General features: G+C 37.6%; 1 protein-coding gene across 3 annotated transcripts in view; it reads left to right on the top strand.

Moving 5' to 3' along the window:
* RTN3 (reticulon 3) overlaps positions 1–19561 on the top strand; it is a 59577-nt gene that overhangs the window by 24838 nt on the left and 15178 nt on the right. The window contains exon 3 of one of the 3 annotated variants that reach the window (XM_043870820.1): positions 2330–4645. The exons of 1 other annotated variant lie outside the window; for it this stretch is intronic. In XM_043870820.1, the coding sequence (XP_043726755.1) occupies positions 2330–4645 (2316 nt within the window). The remainder of the gene's footprint in view (positions 1–2329; positions 4646–19561) is intronic. One more of the 3 variants, XM_043870830.1, reaches the window with a different exon arrangement.

Here is a 19561-nt window from a genome sequence, read left to right as displayed (position 1 = left end):
GTATTAAGAGTTCAAGGAAGTTAGAAAAGAAACAAGGCTTAGAAAACTGAGAATTTTGTGTCCTGACAAAGCATAGAATATTTCTACCATCCTTTTTGTGTATATGTGTGGCCGCACTACATGGCTTGTGAGATCTTAGTTTGTCAACCGGGTCTTACTGGCAGAGAAAGCATCGAGTCTGAACCACTGGACCACCAAGAAGCTCCCTACCATACTTTTTTTGTTTCTAATACTGTGTGCATTCTTTCATTAGCATCCAGTATCAGTTGCTTTCTTTTTCATTTCATCAAATCCATCATCATCATCATCATTTTATCTGTTGACTCTGCTTCTTTTCTATCTCCCACTCTGTATTGTAAGCTCCACAAAAGCAAGAATTTTTTCTGTGTTCACTGGCTTTTAATCTAGATTCTAAAACAGTGTCAGGCACATGATAGTGGCACTCAGTAATTAACAATGAATTATTACTAATTCATTCTGTCCACTTGTGTCTGTAAAATGACAAGTCTAAATCATCTGAAATCTCAATCTCCATAAAACATATAAGCTGAGCATTCCCTGTGAGAGGTGGAGTCAGTTTTGTTCAAGATTCCATTCGTTTGAAGGGAGGGGGTCCCAGTTTTACCTTATTCCAGATTTAGTTCATTAAATGTCTCCTGGTAGAAACATTTATCAGTAAATTTGATAATAATACATAGCTCAGATTGTGGATATTCTGATATTAATGTAGTCCATAGTTCTTTAAATTTCAGGTCTTTAAGCTTTTTAACCTGCAGTGGTGAGCTTCATTTATCCTTAACCAATCTTGCTGTGTATCCATACTGTACAATGATAGATGCAAAGCCATGTTTACTGCATTAGAATTAAATATGAATTATAGCTTACTTCTATCTCATGGGTACAATTTGTACCACCAAACTTCAACAATTTTATTCTCAATTTACAAAGACTTTTCCCCCAGATTATGGTTACACTGTGCTAAAGGTCAGAGATCCTGTTACATCAGATTTCAGTAGTGTTTTAAGATATAGGAACTTTATCTGGCATTTGGAAACACTTTTTTGTAATAGTAGAATTTTGTTTCTTGCAGTAGGATATTTAAGTATTTCTTTTCATCTTTATAAAATGATTTTGAATAAAATAAAGTCATAATTTTGCTTTTGTCTAATTATTATTCAGCTTCTCAAATGAAACATAAGTTGAGTAAAAGTAATCCCAAAAGTTTTTCTCTCTCACATCTTCCCAATGACTCATTCACACTCAAGGAAGGCACTTCTGTCCTGAGGCCTCCTTGGGGCTCACCTGAGCAAGCCGAATCTTTGATTCATTCATGTGGAACTCTTTGTTTAGACCTACTTTGTTCCAGCTGCAAAGATACAGCAGTGTATGAGAACGATGGTGCTTGCACTTGGGACAGTTGTTCTGATCTTTTCTCCAGTAAAAAACTTCCTAGGTTGGAGAGTTGGAAAACAGGGTGGTAAATCAGTGGCTACTGTGATATTAAAAACTGATAAGACCTAATTAATGTATAGCTTTTAGGGAGGTATTTTCTGTTTTAAAAGATTTTCTGGAGTTCACTCTTCTTAATAAAGGAAACCAGTGTACACCATTCAGTTTTCAGTTGACAAGTTGGTACAAGAGATTTTGGAACAGACCAATGTTTTCAGTATCCTTTAAAATATTCAGGCCCTCTCTACCTGGGGCCCACCTTCCCTGTGGATAGAATGGAGTACTTCTAGCCTGATTTTTAGGCTGGGGGGTCCGCTGTATCTCTTGGGGAAAAAAAAAAAAAACTCTCGTCACTTGTTTTCCTTTTCAGATAGTCAGGCTCTTACCAGTGGTTTTATAAAAGGGATGTGTTCTAAATCGTTCCACCTACAGATGAGAGTGTATCAGTACTTCGTAATATGTTTTACATGAATTACATTGTTTCTGCTGAATAGTTCTACTAAATACCAAAGGAACAGGAATAAACACTTCCCCAGATTATCCAATCTTTATTATAACCTTCTTCATGCTTTATCATTAAAGGGAAAATGTAGACTGATAAGTATTTTGTCATGAAAATTTTCTGTCATTTGCAGTTTGTAGCATGACAAGCCTTTTCTGTTTCACTGCTGGCGGTTTTATGCATGTCTTATAACTGTTGATCATTGCTTTGTTACATATTTATGTATGTATATGTATATGTACATCCTGTGTGTGTGTGTGCATATATATATATATATATATGTGAATTTAAAAATAAAAAGCATGCTGCTTGGCCTGACTAGCTAATGTGTAATTGTACCTGGTAAACAATTGTTTTTCTTTCAAATTCTGGCTGTAGAGGGATTGAGCTCTCTTTGCTCTGATGAGCCACCTTCAGAAATTACGACTTCCTCCTCTTGTTCATCTTCTGAAATATGTAACACTGACCTTATAATACTACATGGAGTAAAAAGCAAAATGTTAGGCAGCCAGATTCTTTTAGCCCAAGAAGAAAAAGACTGCTTGGCTCTTCTAGATGGGAAAAAGATGGAAAAGCCTCCAGGGACCAGCAAAGACATAGAAGACTCCCCAGTTTCTGCTGCAGGAGAAGTTCACTGCGACCGTCCTTCCATTCCACTCAGCTTCCTGGGTCATCCTGCTTTTCTCTCAAAGGAAGTTGGTCAAATGGAACAACAGATAAATAAAGATCAAGAGTCCAGGAACCCAAATGAGGAACCAAATAGGGATGATATACCTGCCTCGGATGCAGATGACAAGTTCACTTTGCTAACAGCCCAGAAGCCACCCACCCTGCAGCCTAAAGCCGAAGGCGTTTGTCCATATTCCTTGTCTCCTTCTGAAGCTTCAGGAGGTGGTGTTATGGAAAAGGATTCCCCTGAATCACCATTTGAAGTAATAATTGACAAAGCAGCATTTGACAAAGAATTTAAAGACGCATATAAGGAAAGCATAAATGATTTTGGTAGCTGGGCAGTGCATACTAGTAGAGAATCACCTGCAGACATTTCAGAGTCTAATGACAAAGTATTTCCACTGAGAAAGAAAGAAGCAGGGCGTTACCCAGCCTCTGCATTGCTCATCAGGCAGTTTTCACACACAACTGCAGCATTGGAGGAGGTATCTAGATGTGTGAATGATATGCATAACTTTACTAATGAAGTACTGACTTGGGATTTGGTTCCCCAAGTGAAACAGCAGACTGATAAATCTGAGTACAACACAAAAACTACAGGACTTGGCACTAGTGAATATAATTCAGAAATTCCTGTTGTAAATCTGAAAATGAACACTCAGAAAATTCCTGTATGTTCTAGTAATGGAAGCACTACTAACACTAAATCACCAGGTGACTGGGTGGAAACATCTCTCCCGCAAGAAAATGCTGTGCCAGACCATTTTGATTCCACACAGGAAGTCACTATCAAAGATGTGCAAGACAAAGTGCAGAAAAGAGACGACACACTTTCAGAGTTACCTGGATCTCCACTGGAGAAATGTGTCTCTCTCGGTTCTGGAGTGGCCACAGATAAAGTGGTTTTACCCGATGGCCACCTAAAAGGTGGAATAAGCTGGCGGACCTCTGTGTTGGGAGAAATGACAGAGGCTGATAGTTCTGGTGAATCTGATGACACAGTAATAGAGGACCTCACAGCAGATAATTCATTTGAGAGCAACAAAATTCAGGCTGAAAAACCTGTTTCCATCCCAAGTCCTGTTGTAAAAACAGATGGAGAAGTCAAAGAGATCCTCAGTTGTAATAAGAGAGACAGAACATCTGAAAATTTTGAAGGGTCGGTCAGTGACTCTGAGCCACAACAAGTTCAGCCTGGTCCTCTTGAAAGGAGCCCAAGTGAGGCAGTATGTTCACTAGTATCTAATAAGAATGGCACGTCAGAAGTGAAGCAGTCAGGCAGTAAGCATGAAGCTGTTCCTGAAAAGCCTGTTGCAGCTGAGAACCCCAAACTCCCTTCAGAAGCATCTCCTACAGAACTCTCACAAAGTGTGACAACCTCTGCCTATTTGGAGGCATTGCATGAAAAAAATGTGAAAGATATAGATGATTCTTCCCCAGAGGACCTGATGGCGGCCTTTACAGAAACCAGAGAGAAAGGAATAGTAAGTAAAGGTGAAGGAAATACCTTCGAAGCAACATCAGAGCAAACTGAGGACTTTAAAACAATTCTTCCTCTAGATGTTTTGCATGAGAGTAAGTCAGGTGTTTCTGAAATTAAAAACATAAAAAGCAAATACAGTGAACAAAGCAAAGAAACAAATGGGAGTGAGCTTCTGGAAGTTTTCCCTACCCAAGGTACTCCAGTAGCATCTCTCGACTTAGAGCAAGAACAGCTCACAATCAAAGCACTTAAAGAACTGAGTGAAAGGAAGGTTGAGAAGTCAGCTTCTGTACAGGATAAAGGAGAATCTCCTGAAGAAATATTCAAACAGACTTTAACATTTGTTCCAGAATCTTCTTGGGCACAGAAATCATATGATGTCCTGGAACACAAAGATGTCAAGACTGGATCTGATCTTGAGATTTCCAAGAAGCCCACTGTTATCAGAGAAACTACTAGGGTAGAGGTTATTTCCATCCTTAGCGAGACTGAACCAGTAAACAAGCCTGTCCTAACAAGACTTCTGACAGACTTATCAGGTAACCGTTTACATTAGAAATACTGCATGTGGGGAAAAAAAAGAAATACTGCATGTGGTTAATTCTGCTATGATTGATTATTTAGAGGGCCATTTTCTTAGTCTCTGATTTATATCACTAAATTATAGCTAGAATAAAATATACTGTATAATGGGGAAAGGTAGATTTTTTTTTTGTTTGATTTGGTTTTCTTATACAAATGTTTCCCAAAGCAGGAGACTACTTGGTAAAATTAATATTCTCCTAAAGAAAAAAAATGTCATCATCCAGTTTTTTCAAGGTCCTCCTTTCATTATATGTAGGGGAGATTGCTGCTTTTAAGACTATCACTAGGCTCTTGTTTACACAGATTATTATAAAATCTCACTAACAGTAGCACTGCTTAGCCCTTGGGTTTTTTGCTTAGCCCTTGTAAAATCTATTCAGCAATCAAAGAAAGGAATTCCTGCTGGGAAGATAATAAATGAAACTTTTAATTAATTTGATCTTATACCACAGAGATTTTATGCTCTGAAAGTAGGTAACCAGTACTGTAGTACAGTCGTGCCAGTGATACTTTAGGAGAACTCATGCATTGTTCTACTTTGGACCTTGTTGACATTCTTCAGGTCAAAACTCTTTGTACGGTACTAGAAGCCCTTCTGCTTGTCTTCTGTTTATTTGAGTGATTACTTTCGTAGCTGTTGGCCTTCATTTAAATTACTTCAGATGCTCCCTGTTCTGGTGTCTTAGTGTAATGAAAAAAAGATCTATAAAACCTCCAAAATCGACTCCCAACCTCTGATCTGATATGAGGTTCTGCACTTGGTGTATGATCAGTGTGGCCAGAGTTAGGTGCTATGCAGGGCTCTGTGGTTTTCTAAGCTTTTTAAACAACAGATTCCTCTTTCAAATGAAATCAGACACAGAGTTATAATATTTAAAACAAAAACAAGGTTTTTGTTAAGAGAAACTTTTTAAGTGAGGTTGTACCATTTACTTTTTTTTCCCCCCGTAAAGGTTTTATTATGCACAGAATAAGCAGGGGGCTCCGTCCTTAGCAGCCACTTTGCTCTGGTCACTTCTTCCAGCAAGGGTGCCGCTAACTTGCTTTGCTTGGTTAGGTTCCCTGCTGGCATCTGTGGGCTACCCTGAAGCCTACAGACGTGGGCTGCTGCAGAGCCATGACGCTGCCCATTATAGCCTGTGGCAGAAAGGCACCGTTTACTTCTTATTTTATAAAGGTATTTCCTTACTAAAGACCATAGGCAGGTTATTTAACCTTACTAAATCTTAACCCTTAAAATAGACATAATAATGGTACTTACTTTATAATAGTGTGAAGATTACAAGTGTAAATGCAGGTTATGAAGGGCCTGAGTTCATTCAGTTCAGTCACTCAGTCATGTCCGACTCTTTGCATCCCCATAGACTGCAGCACTCCAGGCTTCCCTGTTCATCACCAACTCCTTGATTCATCAAACTCATGTCTATCAAGTCAGTGATGCCATCCAACCATCTCATCCTCTGTCGTCCCCTTCTCCTCCTGCCTTCATTCTTTCCCAGCATCAGGGTCTTATCTAATGAGTCAGTTCTTCACATGAGGTGGCCAAGTATTGGAGCTTCAGCTTCAGCATCAGTCCTTCCAGTGAATATTCAGGACTGATTTCCTTTAGGACTGACTGGTTTGATCTCCTTGCAGTCCAAGGGACTTTCTAGAGTCTTCTCCAACACCACAGTTGAAAAGCATCAAATTATTCAGTGCTCAGCTTTCTTCAGAGGGCCTAGTATATAGTAAATACTCATTTAGCAGCAGGTACAGGACCTGGCATATAGTAGGTCCTGGATCATCATTTGTTGCTGAATGCAGTGTTAATAATTATCTGTGAAAACACTGAGGCTTTTTTATAAACTCAAAAATGTGAAATGGCAGTTAAGGATAGTTGTTATACTCTAGAAGTTGAAGATAGTTGAACTTGGATTAAACAGACCTGAATCCGTATTATTGCTTTATACCATCTAGAAATGTGACTTTAAACAATTAAGTTACATCACCTTTTGGGGCTTTAGTTTTCTTATCTATAAAGTGAAGATGTTGATGTAGGTGATCATCAATACCATTTCTCTGACCCTGGTAAATACTAGCTTTCTTCATGAGTTGTTGTCAAAATTCTTAAACATAGGTTTTTGAAGTGATGAGGTGTATAGAAATTAGGTAATAATCCGGTGTCTAATCCTGGCAAATTCCTGCTTTAGTGTGACCTTTGACAATTAGTCAAATTGGTTTGGCATCTTGCTTTGTTAATATTGTGGTATTTTGCCCTGCTTCATAGTGTTATAGTAAATAACGTATTGTGTAAATACTAATTATTAGTAAATCTCAACTGAGTTATTTAATCTAGTGTGAGAGGTGAAAAGGACTATGGAAGTTTAAGTTGTTTTGTCACTGAACAAATTCTATGATTAATAGATATTTTTAGATGATAATTAAAGAAAACTAGTATAATTAGACCAAGAAGCTAAAAGTTCTTCCTTTGAAGGTTTCAGAATTGAAAACCTTTTAAAATTGTCTTACATCATGAATAAATCTTTTAAGATGTAAATTATACTAATATATACCAGCATCTAGCTCTAAGCAGTGTATCTGAGCAGTCTTCATTTCTAAAGTAAAACCAATTCTGTAATTATATTCTACCTAAAGTTGTTGGGGAAAATAGGCAAAGGAAGCTATGAAAAAATTAATGGTCTTTTATTTTCCTTTTGCTATTCTGTGGTATATATGGCAGTATATAACAGACCTGGAAATGACCTAGCAATTTTGTTTCTAGGTATGTACTCTAAGGGGAAAAGAAATTTATGTGCGAAAACAACTGTAAAGATATTCTTTGTAGGGCTGTTTACAATAGTGGCAGGTATCTTAGTGCCTCAACAATTAAAGATTGTTGGAGTGTGTGACGTATCTGTGCAGTCGAATGTTATACAGCCACTGGAGTTGTTACAGGTTGATGTGAAGTACAAAAAGAAATACACTTGTATTTCTGTATATTAGAATTAACTTCTATTGTTAATTAATGTTTGCTTTCAAACTAAAGGACCCTTTGATTACCATCTGACCAAATTCCCGCATTTCCCCAGAGGGAAATTATCTTATAGTGTTGTGTTAGTTTCTGCTCCACTACATTTTAAATGTGCATATATGGTATTGTTTTGTGCTTTTAAAACTTTATTAATTTTATCTTTGTTGGGACTTCCCTTGTGGTCCAGTGGTTACAAATCTGTGCTTCCATTGCTAGGACCGTGGGTTTAGTTCCCTGGTGGGGGAACTAAGATCCTTCATTTCATGCAGAGCTCACCCAAAAAATAAATTAATATTATCTTTGTTATGCAACTTGTTTCATTCAACATTAGGTTTTTTAACTCTTTTCATATGGAGGTATATATAATTTTATTTATTTTAATCACTGTGTAATAACCCATTTTATTACTATATTATTTTTCTTTTAACTAATATTTGGGTTATTTTCCATGTTTTACTATTGTAGACATTGCTGAAGTTAACATCCTATACTCATCAGTTTTTATACATATGCAGGTATTTCTCTTGGGTCCTTATGCCACTGCTTATCAATTTCACTCCTGTGTATATGCATTATTTTTCTAGTTACTGTCAGTTTGCTGTCAGAGTTGGAGTTTCTTCTGTTATGCGAAAATGTTCATAGTTTATTAATAAAAACTATATTATTTAACACAGTAGTTTTTATTATATGATGAATACTTAAAGTAGACAAAACAAGTGAGAAAACAAGGTTTTCAGAATAATACTTATTTTCATGTCATTGAAAGTGAATCTGTATACCTACACACAGTGTGATTCTGAAGTAAATTTTTAAAAACAAGATCACAGTGATTTTTCTTGCAATGTGGCCAAGTAGGCTTTTACTGGACCTTTGTTGGGACTTCTCTGGTGGTCCAGTAGTTAAGAGTCTGCCTTGCTGTGCAGGGAACACTGGTTTGATCTCTGGTCCAGGGAAATCCCACATGTAGCGGAGCAACTAAGCCCATGTGCCACCAGTACTTGAGCGCACGCTCTAGAGCCTGTAAGCCACAACTCTCATGCTATGTGCCCCAACTGCTGAAGCCCACCTGCTCCAGAGAAACCACCACAGTGAGAAGCCTGTGCACCCACGAGGAGTAGTCCCGCTCACCACCAATAGAGAAAGCCTGTGCACAGCAACAAAGACCAAAGGATGTAAATAACTGAAACTGTTTTTTAAAAAAAGGATCTGCACTCCCATCACAGGGGACACGGGTTCATTTCCCTGATCAGAGAACTAAGACCCCACATGCCACAGTGCGCAGGTAACTTTCTTCATGTAAATATATGCTCTGGACAGAATTGTGGGGTTAAAAGGGAGACCTGAAAGCACTGGGAAAATGAGCAAAAGCGGGCAAATTCTAAAAAAGGACTGACACTTTCAAGAAGAAACAACATGAAATCAATTTTCTATTTTTACTGTTTCTTGCCAGAGAAAGACTGAAGTTGGCATCTGACAGGGTGGTTAAAATTTTAGTAGAAGACTTATTACTAGGAATTTGCCGGTGGTCCAGTGGTTAAGAATCGCCTTACAATGCAGGGGACACCAGTTTTTTCGATCTCTGGTCCAGGAAGATCCCAAAAGCTGCTGGGCAACTACACCCGTGCACCGCAACTGCTGAAACCTGTGCTCTCGAGAGCCTGTGCCTCCACCACAGGAGATGCCGCAGTGAGAAGCCTGCACGCCACAGCTGGAGAGTGGGCCCCGCTCGCTGCAGCTAGAGAACAGTTGGCCCACACAGCAACAAAGACCCAGCACAGCCAAAAATATAAATAAGTAAAATTATTTTTTTAAAAAAGAGCAAAGTGGAATTCTGTAATATAGTAGCTAAACTTAAAATTCACCAATTGGCCTTAATAGTAAAACAGAGATGATAGAAGAATCAGTGAACTTAATGATAGATGAACAGAAAACTATCCAATCTGAGGAACAGAAAGAAAAAATTTATTACCAAGCTTCAGGGAACTTTGGGACAATATTATAAGACCTAACTTGTATAGTTGGAGTCCCAGAAGAGAGAAAAGTGAGAAGTTGGGGAAGAACATATTTGAAGACAATATGGCAAAAAAAAAATCAATTTTTTTGAAAAACACATTTACTGATTAAAGAAACTTGGCAAACACCTGTTAGTATAAGGATGAAGAAAACCATACCTTGGTATATGTGTCAGAGGTTCCCAAGACTACTGTCAGGCTCAGTGATTTGCTGGAAGGACTCAGTAGAATTCAGAAGCTGTTATACTCACCGTACACAGCAAAAGGACACAGAATTGGCAAGGGGGAAAGGCACATGGAATAAAGTCCAAGAGGAACCAGGTACAAGCTTCCTGGTATCCAGTAGAGTCACACAGAGCTGTCCTTAATCCTCCCGTCAATGATCCATGACAGCATGTGCAAAGTGTTGCCAACTAGGGAAGCTCACTGAGGACTGGGTATCCAGGATGGCATGCTGACCCCCGTGACTCACCCCAGCTACTCAGACCCCAGCCATGCAGAGCAGGAACAAGTGTTTGCCGTAAATCATGTTGTTTGGATAGACTTAAGTGGTCACACTGGTGCAGCATGGCACAAGGCCCCAGGCACACAGAAACACCAGCCAGCATATGCCACTGGCTCAGATTTCATCTCTCAGTCCTGAAGACAGACCTTTCTTTGGCATGTGCATGGTTTGAGCATTCCAGAACTGCTGAGTTAATCCTTTCCTGCCCAGTATATCTTAGTCAAATTGCTTGAAATGAAAGATAAGGAGAAAAATGACACAAAGAAATGACAGTTGTAATTAGAGCTTACTTAACTGAAAACCATAAGCTTCCCAGGTGGTGCTAGTAGTAGAAAACCCGCCTGCCAATGCAGGAGACATGAGACGTGGGTCAATCCCTGGGTCATGAAGATCCCCAGGAGGAGGGCATGGCAACCCATTCCAGTATTCTTGCCTGGAGACTCCCATGGACAGAAGAGCCTGATGAGCTATGTGCATAGGGTCACAAGGAGTCAGACGCAACTGAAGCAACTTAGCATGCATGCACATCAGAAATCACAGATGCCAAAAGAGAGTGAAGTAACACCTTTTAAAGTGCCAAATGGGGGGAAATATCAATCCAGATTTCTCTTTTCAACAAAAATACCCTGCAAAAATTAAAGCAAAATAAAGACATTTTCAGATAAAAGAAAACTAGGAAAATTTGTCACTAGAAGACCTGTACTACAAGAAACACTAAAAGAAGTTCAAATTGAAGGGAACTGATACCAGATAGAAACTGAGATCTTTCAGAAGGAATGAAGAGCATTGGAAATGATAAATAACTGAGTAAATACAAAAGACTTACTCTTTTCCCTCAAGACTTACTCTTTTCCCTCTTCTATAAAATATTTAAGACTGATGAAAAGAGAAATTATACTGTGTGTAGGGATTATAATGTTTATTTGATAGAACAATTTATAACAAGAGTATGTGAACCTAAACTATTGGACGAGATTCTACATTTTTTTATAAAGTGTATGATATTTTAAGTAGATTGAAAAGTCAAAAAAAAAAAAAAAGAAAGAAAAGTCAAGGGTATATGTTGTTCCTCCTAAAATAATAATGCAGAGACATATGGTTTAAATTAAAACTTTAAAATAATCAAAAAGAAGGCAAAAAGGAAGAATGAGGGAACAAAAGAGTAAAACATGGTAATGAAGTGGGAAAACTGATGCAGTCATTATCAGTAAGTTAGTGGACTAAAGACTACAACCAATAGAGTGACAGACTGCATAAAAATGCAAGAACTACTTGTATACTGACTGTAAAAAGATACACATTAAATGTAAAGATACATTAGTTGAAAGTAAATGGATGGGCAAAGGTATACCAAAAAAATATATAAATGTATACCATGCAAAAGTAAGCATAGGAAGACAAACAGTTTTACCAGAAATGAAAAGTGACATGTTATCATGATAAAAGATATCAAGATGTCTTGACAGTTGTAAGTGTGTATGTACCTCATAACAGCTTCAAAATAAATGAAGCAAAAAGTGGTGGAATTAAAGGGAGAAATAGCCCATTCTTTAGTCATAATTAGTGGCTTTAATATCTCTTGCTCAGCAGTTGACAAACCAACTATGCATACACACAAAGATCTGAACAGCACAACCAACCACTTTGACCTGCTTGATAACTTACAGAACGCTGTGCCCTACAGCGGCACAAAATACATTCTTTTCCAGATGTACAAGGTATACATTCACCAGTATAGACAATATGCTAGGCCATCAAACAAAGCAGTACATTTAAAAGATTAAGATCATACACAGTATGGTCTCAGACCACAATGAAACAAAAATTTTAAACAATGAAAATAAGATACCTAGGAAAATTCCCAAATATTTGAAAATTAAGCTAGTCACTTTTATATAATCTATAACTCAAAGAAATCATAAGAAAAAATTGAAATGTTTTTAAACTGAATAACAATGAAAATACAATAATCAATCTTGTGGAATGTAGTGCTGAGAGGAAAATTTATAGCTCTAAGTGCACATATTAGAAAAGAAAAATAAATTCAGTGATCTAAGGTTTCAACTTTCTTCCAAGGAGTAAGCAAGCGTCTTTTAATTTCATGGGTGCAGTCGCCATCTGCAGTGATTTTGGAGCCCCCAAAAATAAAGTCTGTCACTGTTTACACTGTTTCCCCATCTATTTGCCATGAAGTGATGGGACCAGATGCCATGGTCTTAGTTTTCTGAATGGTGAGCTTTAAGCCAACTTTTTCACTCTCCTCTTTCACTTTCATCAAGAGGCTCTTCAGTTCTTTGCTTTCTGCCATGAGGGTGGTGGCATCTACATATCTAAAGTTATTGATATTTCTGCCTGCAATCTTGATTCCAGCCTGTGCTTCATCCAGCCCAGCATTTCTCAAGATGTACTCTGCATATAAATTAAATAAGCAGGGTGACAATATACAGCCTTGACATACTCCTTTTCCAATTTGCAGCTAGTCTGTTGTTCCGTGTCCAGTTCTAACTGTTGCCTCTTGACCCGCATACAGATTTCTCAAGAGGCAGGTCAGGTGGTCTGGCATTCCCATCTCTTTAAGACTTTTCCACAATTTGTGGTAATCCACATAGGCAAAGTATTGGAGTTTCAGCTTCAACATCAGTCCTTCCAATGAACGTTCAAGATTGAAACTCCAATACTTTAGCCACCTGATGCGAAGAGCTGACTCATTTGAAAAGACCCTGATGCTGGGAAAGATTGAAGGCAGGAGGAAAGGGGACGACAGAGGATGAGATGGTTGGGTAGCATCACCGACTCAATAGACATGAGTTTGAGTAAACTCTGGGAGTTGGTGATGGACAGGGAGGCCTGGCATGCTGCAGTCCACAGGGTCTTCACTGAACTGAACACAAAGGCTTTAGTGTAGTCAATAAAGCAGAAATAGATGTTTTTCTGGAACTCTCTTGCTTTTTCGATAATCCAGCGGATGTTGATAATTTGATCTCTGGTTCCTCTGCCTTCTCTAAAACATCTAGAAGTTCACAGTTCACGTACTGTTGAAGCCTGGCTTGGAGAATTTTGAGCATTACTTTACTAGCATGTGAGATGAGTGCATTTGTGCGGTAGTTTGAGCATTCTTCGGCATTGCCTTTCTTTGGAATTGGAATGAAAACCTAGACAGCACATTAAAAAGCAGAGACATTACTTTCCAACAAAGGTCTGTCTAGTCAAGGCTATGGTTTTTCCAGTAGTCATGTATGGGTGTGAGAGTTGGACTATAAAGAAAGTCTTGAGAAGACTCTTGATAGTCCCTTGGACTGCAAGGAGATCCAACTAGTCCATCCTAAAGGAAATCAGTCCTGAATATTCATTGGAAAGACGGATGCTGAAGCTGAAACTCCAGTACTTTGGCCACTGATGGAAAGAACTGACTCACTGGAAAAGACCCTGATGCTGGGAAAAATTGAAGATGGGAGGAGAAACGACAGAGGATGAGATGGTTTTGATGGCATCACCGACTCAATGGACATGAGTTTGAGTAAACTCCAGGAATTGGTGATGGACAGGGAGGCCTGGCGTACTGCAGTCCATGGGGTCACAAAGAGTCGGACACGGGGACTGATCAACTGAACTGAACTGAACTGAAGTTTTCAACTTAAGCTAGAAAAAGAGCAAAGTAAATCCAAAGGAGGTAGAAGGAAGGAAATAATAAAGATAAGAGCAAAAATTAATGCAATAAAATTAGCAAAGCCAAAATTTGGTTCCTGAAAAATGTTAACAAAATTGATTTCTTAACTGATTCAAGAAAAAAGAACACAGGTTACCAATATTAAACATGAAAAGGTATCATTTCAGATCCAGTGGATATTAAAAGGTCAGTAGAATATTACGAACTTTATGCCAGTTTAAATTAAACAAGTTCTTTTAAAAATACAGTTTACAAAAAAATAAAATAAAAATACAGTTTACCAAAGCTAACACAATTACATTTTAAAGTCCAGGCCCCCCCAAAAAAAAAGTCCAGGCCCAGCAGTTTCACTGAGTGGGGGTGAGGGGTGGTGGGATGTGTTTCAAGCATTTAAGGAAAAAGGAGGCCAACTTTCCAACTCAGACTAGTATATTTATAGTGATACAAAAACTAGAGAAAGATACTACAAAGAAAATTATAAACTAATATCACTCAGGAACATAATAAAATGAAAAGTCCTTCACAAAATATTAACAGCAAATCAAATCCAGCACTATGTCAAAATGTTAATGCATCAAGGCTAAGTGGGTTTGTTCTTGGAATAGGAGCTTGTTTTAAGATCAGAAGCCAGTCAACATAATTTGTCACATTAACTTAGGGAAAATCTAGGTGAGTATATGAGTCAATACAGAAAAGATATTTGAAAAAACTCAACATCCTTTTCTGATAAAAGCTTTCAGCAAATCAGGAATAGAAGGTAATCTCAGTCTAATAAATGGTATCTGTTGAAAACTACAACTGACATTATAGTTGATGCCAAAATATTGAACACTTCCCCTGACACTGGATACAATGTAAAGATGTCACCCTCACCATTTGTATTTACCATCATACTGGAGATCCTCCCCTTTGAATTAAGACAAAAAATAGAAATAAACAGAATGACTATTGGAAAAAAGTAGTTAAGCTGTCTTAGTTTGCAGATTACATGATTGTGTACATAGAAAAAATCCTAAGGGATCTTCAAAGCAACTGCTAAGACTAACAAATGAATTATTCAGCAGAGTTACAGGATATTAGGTTAATACACAAAATTCAGTTTTGTTATATGCTAGCAACAAGTAATGAGAAAACAAAAAATTTTAAAGTTCCATTTACAATAACATGAAAGCGTAAAATAGGAATAAACGTAACTAAAAGAAAAAAATATGCAGGACCTGTATACTGAAAATTACAAAAGTGCAGAAAGAAGCCAGAGAACTCTCTGAGAACCATGCTGTATTCATGGATTGGAAACCTTGATATTGTGAAGAAGTCAGTCCTACCCAAATTCACCTATGATTCAGTACAATTCAAAGTCCTAGAAGCATTTTTCAATAGAAATTGACAAGCTTATTCTAAACTTTCTTTGAAAATACACAGACCTAACACCCAAAGCAGTCTTGAAAAAGGAAAAAATTGAGGGCTTGGAATACTTACTCCAAGACATTGTAAAACTCCACTAATAAAGACTGTGGCACTTGCAGAAGAGTCAACAAATAAACAAAGAATCCAGAAGTAACACATGACCAAAAACTTAGTAACTTAACACAAGTTTATCATCTCAAGGGCTTCCCTGGTCCCTTAGACGGTAAAGAATCTGCCGCAATGTAGGAAGCCTGGGTTCAATCCGTGGATCGGGAAGATCCCCCGGAAAAGGGATAGATGACCCACTCCAGCATTCTTGCCTGAAGAGTTCCATGGACAGAGGGGCCTGGTGGGCTACAGTCCATGGGATTGCAAAGAATCAGACACGACTGAGTGACTAACACTGCACTTTCACAGTTTCCGAGGGTCAGGAGTTCAGGCACAGGATTTCATTTTCTAGTTTAACGGCTGTGGCGCAGCAGTCTCAGCTCAGCTCCAAGAGGCTGCACTCAGATCCCAGGTCTTTCGACTCTCTCACAAAATGCTAGCTTACTTCTTCAAAGCTGTCAGGAGGATTTCTCTCCAGGCTGCTACAGGGTCTTACATAACTGAAACTTAGACACGAGAGTGACTCCCATCATATTCACAGGTTCTGCTCACATTTGGGGGCAGGAGGAAATATGTACAACATGTACACCAAGGAGTAAGATTTGGGGGGCCATCTAAGCATTCTGCCTGCCACAACCCCTGCTTCATATGATGTGCAAAAATGAAGTGAAAATAGATCAGAGGCATGAACATAAAAACTAAAATCATGAAACTCTTAGAAGAAAGCATAGAATATCTTCATGACTTGAAGGTAGCCAAAGGTTTGTTAAGTCAATGCACTCGTCATAAAATAAAGGATCAGTGAGTTATTTAGACTTCATCAGAAGTAAAGCTTGCTCATTAAAATACACCACTAATAAGCCAGCTATTGACTAGGACAAAGTGTTTACAAAAAATGTATCTGATGAAGGAATAGTATCCAGAAAATAACTTAAAACTACATTTCAACAATAAAAGGGCAAATAACACAAGAAAATAAAGTGGGCAGAAAAGATTCTGACGCTTCACAAAAGGCACACAAATAACCCAGTAATCCAATGAAAATGTTCACCCTCACAAGTCTTCATATAATTAAGATTATTACACACCCACCTGAATAATTAAAATTAAAGACTGACAACTAACTCTCCAACTATTGGTAAGAATGCAAAATAGTACAGATATTTTGGAGAAATGTTGCCCAGTTTCTTAAAGAACTAAACATGCACCTGCCCCGTGACCTAGCAACTCTGCTGTAGAGAAATGAAAACACTCGCACGAACACTTGTGTATGTTCATAGCAGTTTTCTTCATCACAGCTATTCATCAATAAAGGAATAGATAACCTGTGGTGTAGCTACTTAGCTTTTGATACTTGCAACACTTATGGATGAATCTCAGAAACTATGAAAAGTAAAAAAGCAGTACAACGATTCATACTGCACAGTTCCATTTATATGAAATTGTAGAACAAGCAGACTGTTGTATGCACGGAAAAGAATCAGATCAGTGTTGGGGCTACCTCGGAGTGTTGGCTGGGAAGGTACATGAGTAAACTTCTTGGGGCAATGATAATGTTCTGTAGTTTGATAGAGTTACGTGGGTGAGTGCATGAGTCCAAACTCAGTGAATGTATTATCTGTTTACTTGTATGTAAATCTTATATCAAAAGAAAAACAATAAATATTGAACTTTGTTAATGATACGCACACTGAAGATGATTTCCTGATATTTGCCATTTACTTTGGAACACGTTAAAAAATTAAAATGGACTAGTGGATAGATAAGAGGAACAAATATGTAAATAAGCGTAGCAAAGCATTAATGATCATGGTGATGGTTATACAACAATGGCTGTACTTAACTGTTACTGAACTGCATACTTAAAAATGGTTAAGATGGTAAATTTTCTTACATATACTTACCATGTTAAAAAAAGTTAAAATAAGACATTGCTAGTAAAAATCTAGTTAGTGATTATATGGGTGTTCACTCTAAACTGTTTTCAGCTTTGCTATATGTTTGGAGAAAATTAAATGCTGGGGGGCTGGGGCGGTGCAGAATAAAGCAGAGTAGAGGGAAGCTGTCCCACTTAGCAATCAGATTCCCATTTTCCCACGAGGGAAACATTCAGTAGAGCTAAGGAAAATGGAGAGAGTATCTCAAAGGTCAAGGGTATGTGTATTATTAATATAATACCTAATATTTTTATGTTTAAAATTTCTTTAGCTTACTACTGGTAAAGATTTTAGGGACTGTCAGCTTTTTTTAAAGAAGGAAATAGTTATATTACTTATTATGATGGTCTGAAACTCTGCATTACTTAACAGACTGTCAAAGAAACAAACAAATCCAAGTATATTGTAACCATAGGAGAAATGTCACATTACCATAACATGACTAGCATGGAAGATTGAATTACAAATAAATACACACGAAGGGCATAAAATCGCTTTTCAAGTTTGATTGGGGTTTCACGTTAACTAGTGTTTTGTTTAATTTTAGATTTTATCTGATAACTTCTGCAGACTTAAGTCTAAATTTTCTTAGTTGGAGAATTAAGTGGTTGTCAAGCATGTGGAAATAACCAACTGGACCTAGAAGGAAAGAAAAAAGCTAAGAAACTAAAGCCAGGGTTTTGTGTCTTTATCCTTTCCATCATGATTTAGCACTACATTTATTATCTTTAATTGTATTCTTTAGATAACTTAGTTCAAAAGTTCACATGTTCAGATCCATCGATTCTTTCGGGGAAGAGTAGTCAGTACCATTTTGTCTTCTGTCCTTTTAAAATCTAAAATTGAAGGCATGGGGAAGGGGATGTTAGATTATTTAAATGAATGAAAAACTCTTTCCAGACAGTCTTTGAGAGGAATGCTGGCTTGAAAGGGATTCCTACAGATTTCCTTGGCCTGCTGCCAAGTGTATGCAAGACCGAAAGTATATATGTTTGTCATTGACAGAGTTTTGTATTCTGTCATTGACCCTTCTGTGCCATCTTGAGGGAGTGTCTTTGTTAAGGATCAACCTGTATTATTAACCCATTTCAGCAGACTATTAACCTAGACTATTAACCCATTTCAGCAGCCATAGAATTTGGTTCTAAGTTTATAAATGCATTATCCAATGTCTTATAACTCAAAAAATGGCTTCACTTATCATGAATTATTAATACAAAAGTAACCAAAGAAAAAAATCAGTGTGGAAATGTCTGTATACTTTTCTTTACAGAAATAGTTATTCATATAAAAAACTTAACTGCTCAATTTCCCCATTTGTTAAAGAAGTTTTCGTATTGAGGTCATGATTTTTTTTTCTTGTAGTTATTGCAGTCACTTTTAAATCTTAGAGATTTGTATTAACAAATTTTGGAAAATTAGTGCTCAGAAGGTAGAACATGTTGTATGGATCCTTAGTTAGAGAGTTATTTTTGAAAATGAAATTAAAGCTTATGGTCTACCAATCCTTAAAATTTCTTGGCACATTTATTCCTTTTCAGAATAAGCGTTTGAGCAGCCTTTCTTTTCTTCCTTTGAGGAGTACACTTGGGAGAGTAAAGTTTGAGAATGGCTTTGGGAATGGTTGACATTGGCATCAAATCAAGATGTTTCCCCGGTTTAGTAATAAAAGTCAATAGGCAAGGAGTCAACAAGGTTTGGGGCTGTTCTCATTGGAATTGGCAAGAACAGATTTCTTTCCTTCAGTCTTGAGATTACCATTGGATATTATTAGTGCCCTCTTTTGGTGTAAGAAGGTTACTGCATCCTTAAATAATACAGGCAAAAGGTGAGGGTGAGTTATAGTTGCTCAGTCATGCCTGACTTTGCATCCCCATGGACTGTATGTAGCCTGCCAGGCTCCTCTGTCCATGGAATTCTCCAGGCAAGATTACTGGAGTGGGTTGCCATTTCCTTCTCCAGGGCAAAAGGTAGACATCCTTTAAAGTTTTTAAAGTAAAAAATATGCTGAAGATTTGGAAAATTAAAGAAAGCAATGAGTCATTCATAATTCTACCAGCAACATAAACACTCTTGGTTAATATAGACATTCATTGTCATATGCTTAATCTGCCATTGGCAAAATAAGATAACAGAGAAATTTTTGACTTCATTTACATAAACTTATACAAAGATCCTGGAAATGGATTCTAAGAAATACTTAGTATAACAAGACTTTAAACAG

The sequence above is a fragment of the Cervus elaphus genome, chromosome 2, assembly GCF_910594005.1.
Source record: "Cervus elaphus chromosome 2, mCerEla1.1, whole genome shotgun sequence".
NCBI classification, from domain to species: domain Eukaryota; kingdom Metazoa; phylum Chordata; class Mammalia; order Artiodactyla; family Cervidae; genus Cervus; species Cervus elaphus.
This window is presented reverse-complemented; position numbering and strand designations above follow the sequence as displayed.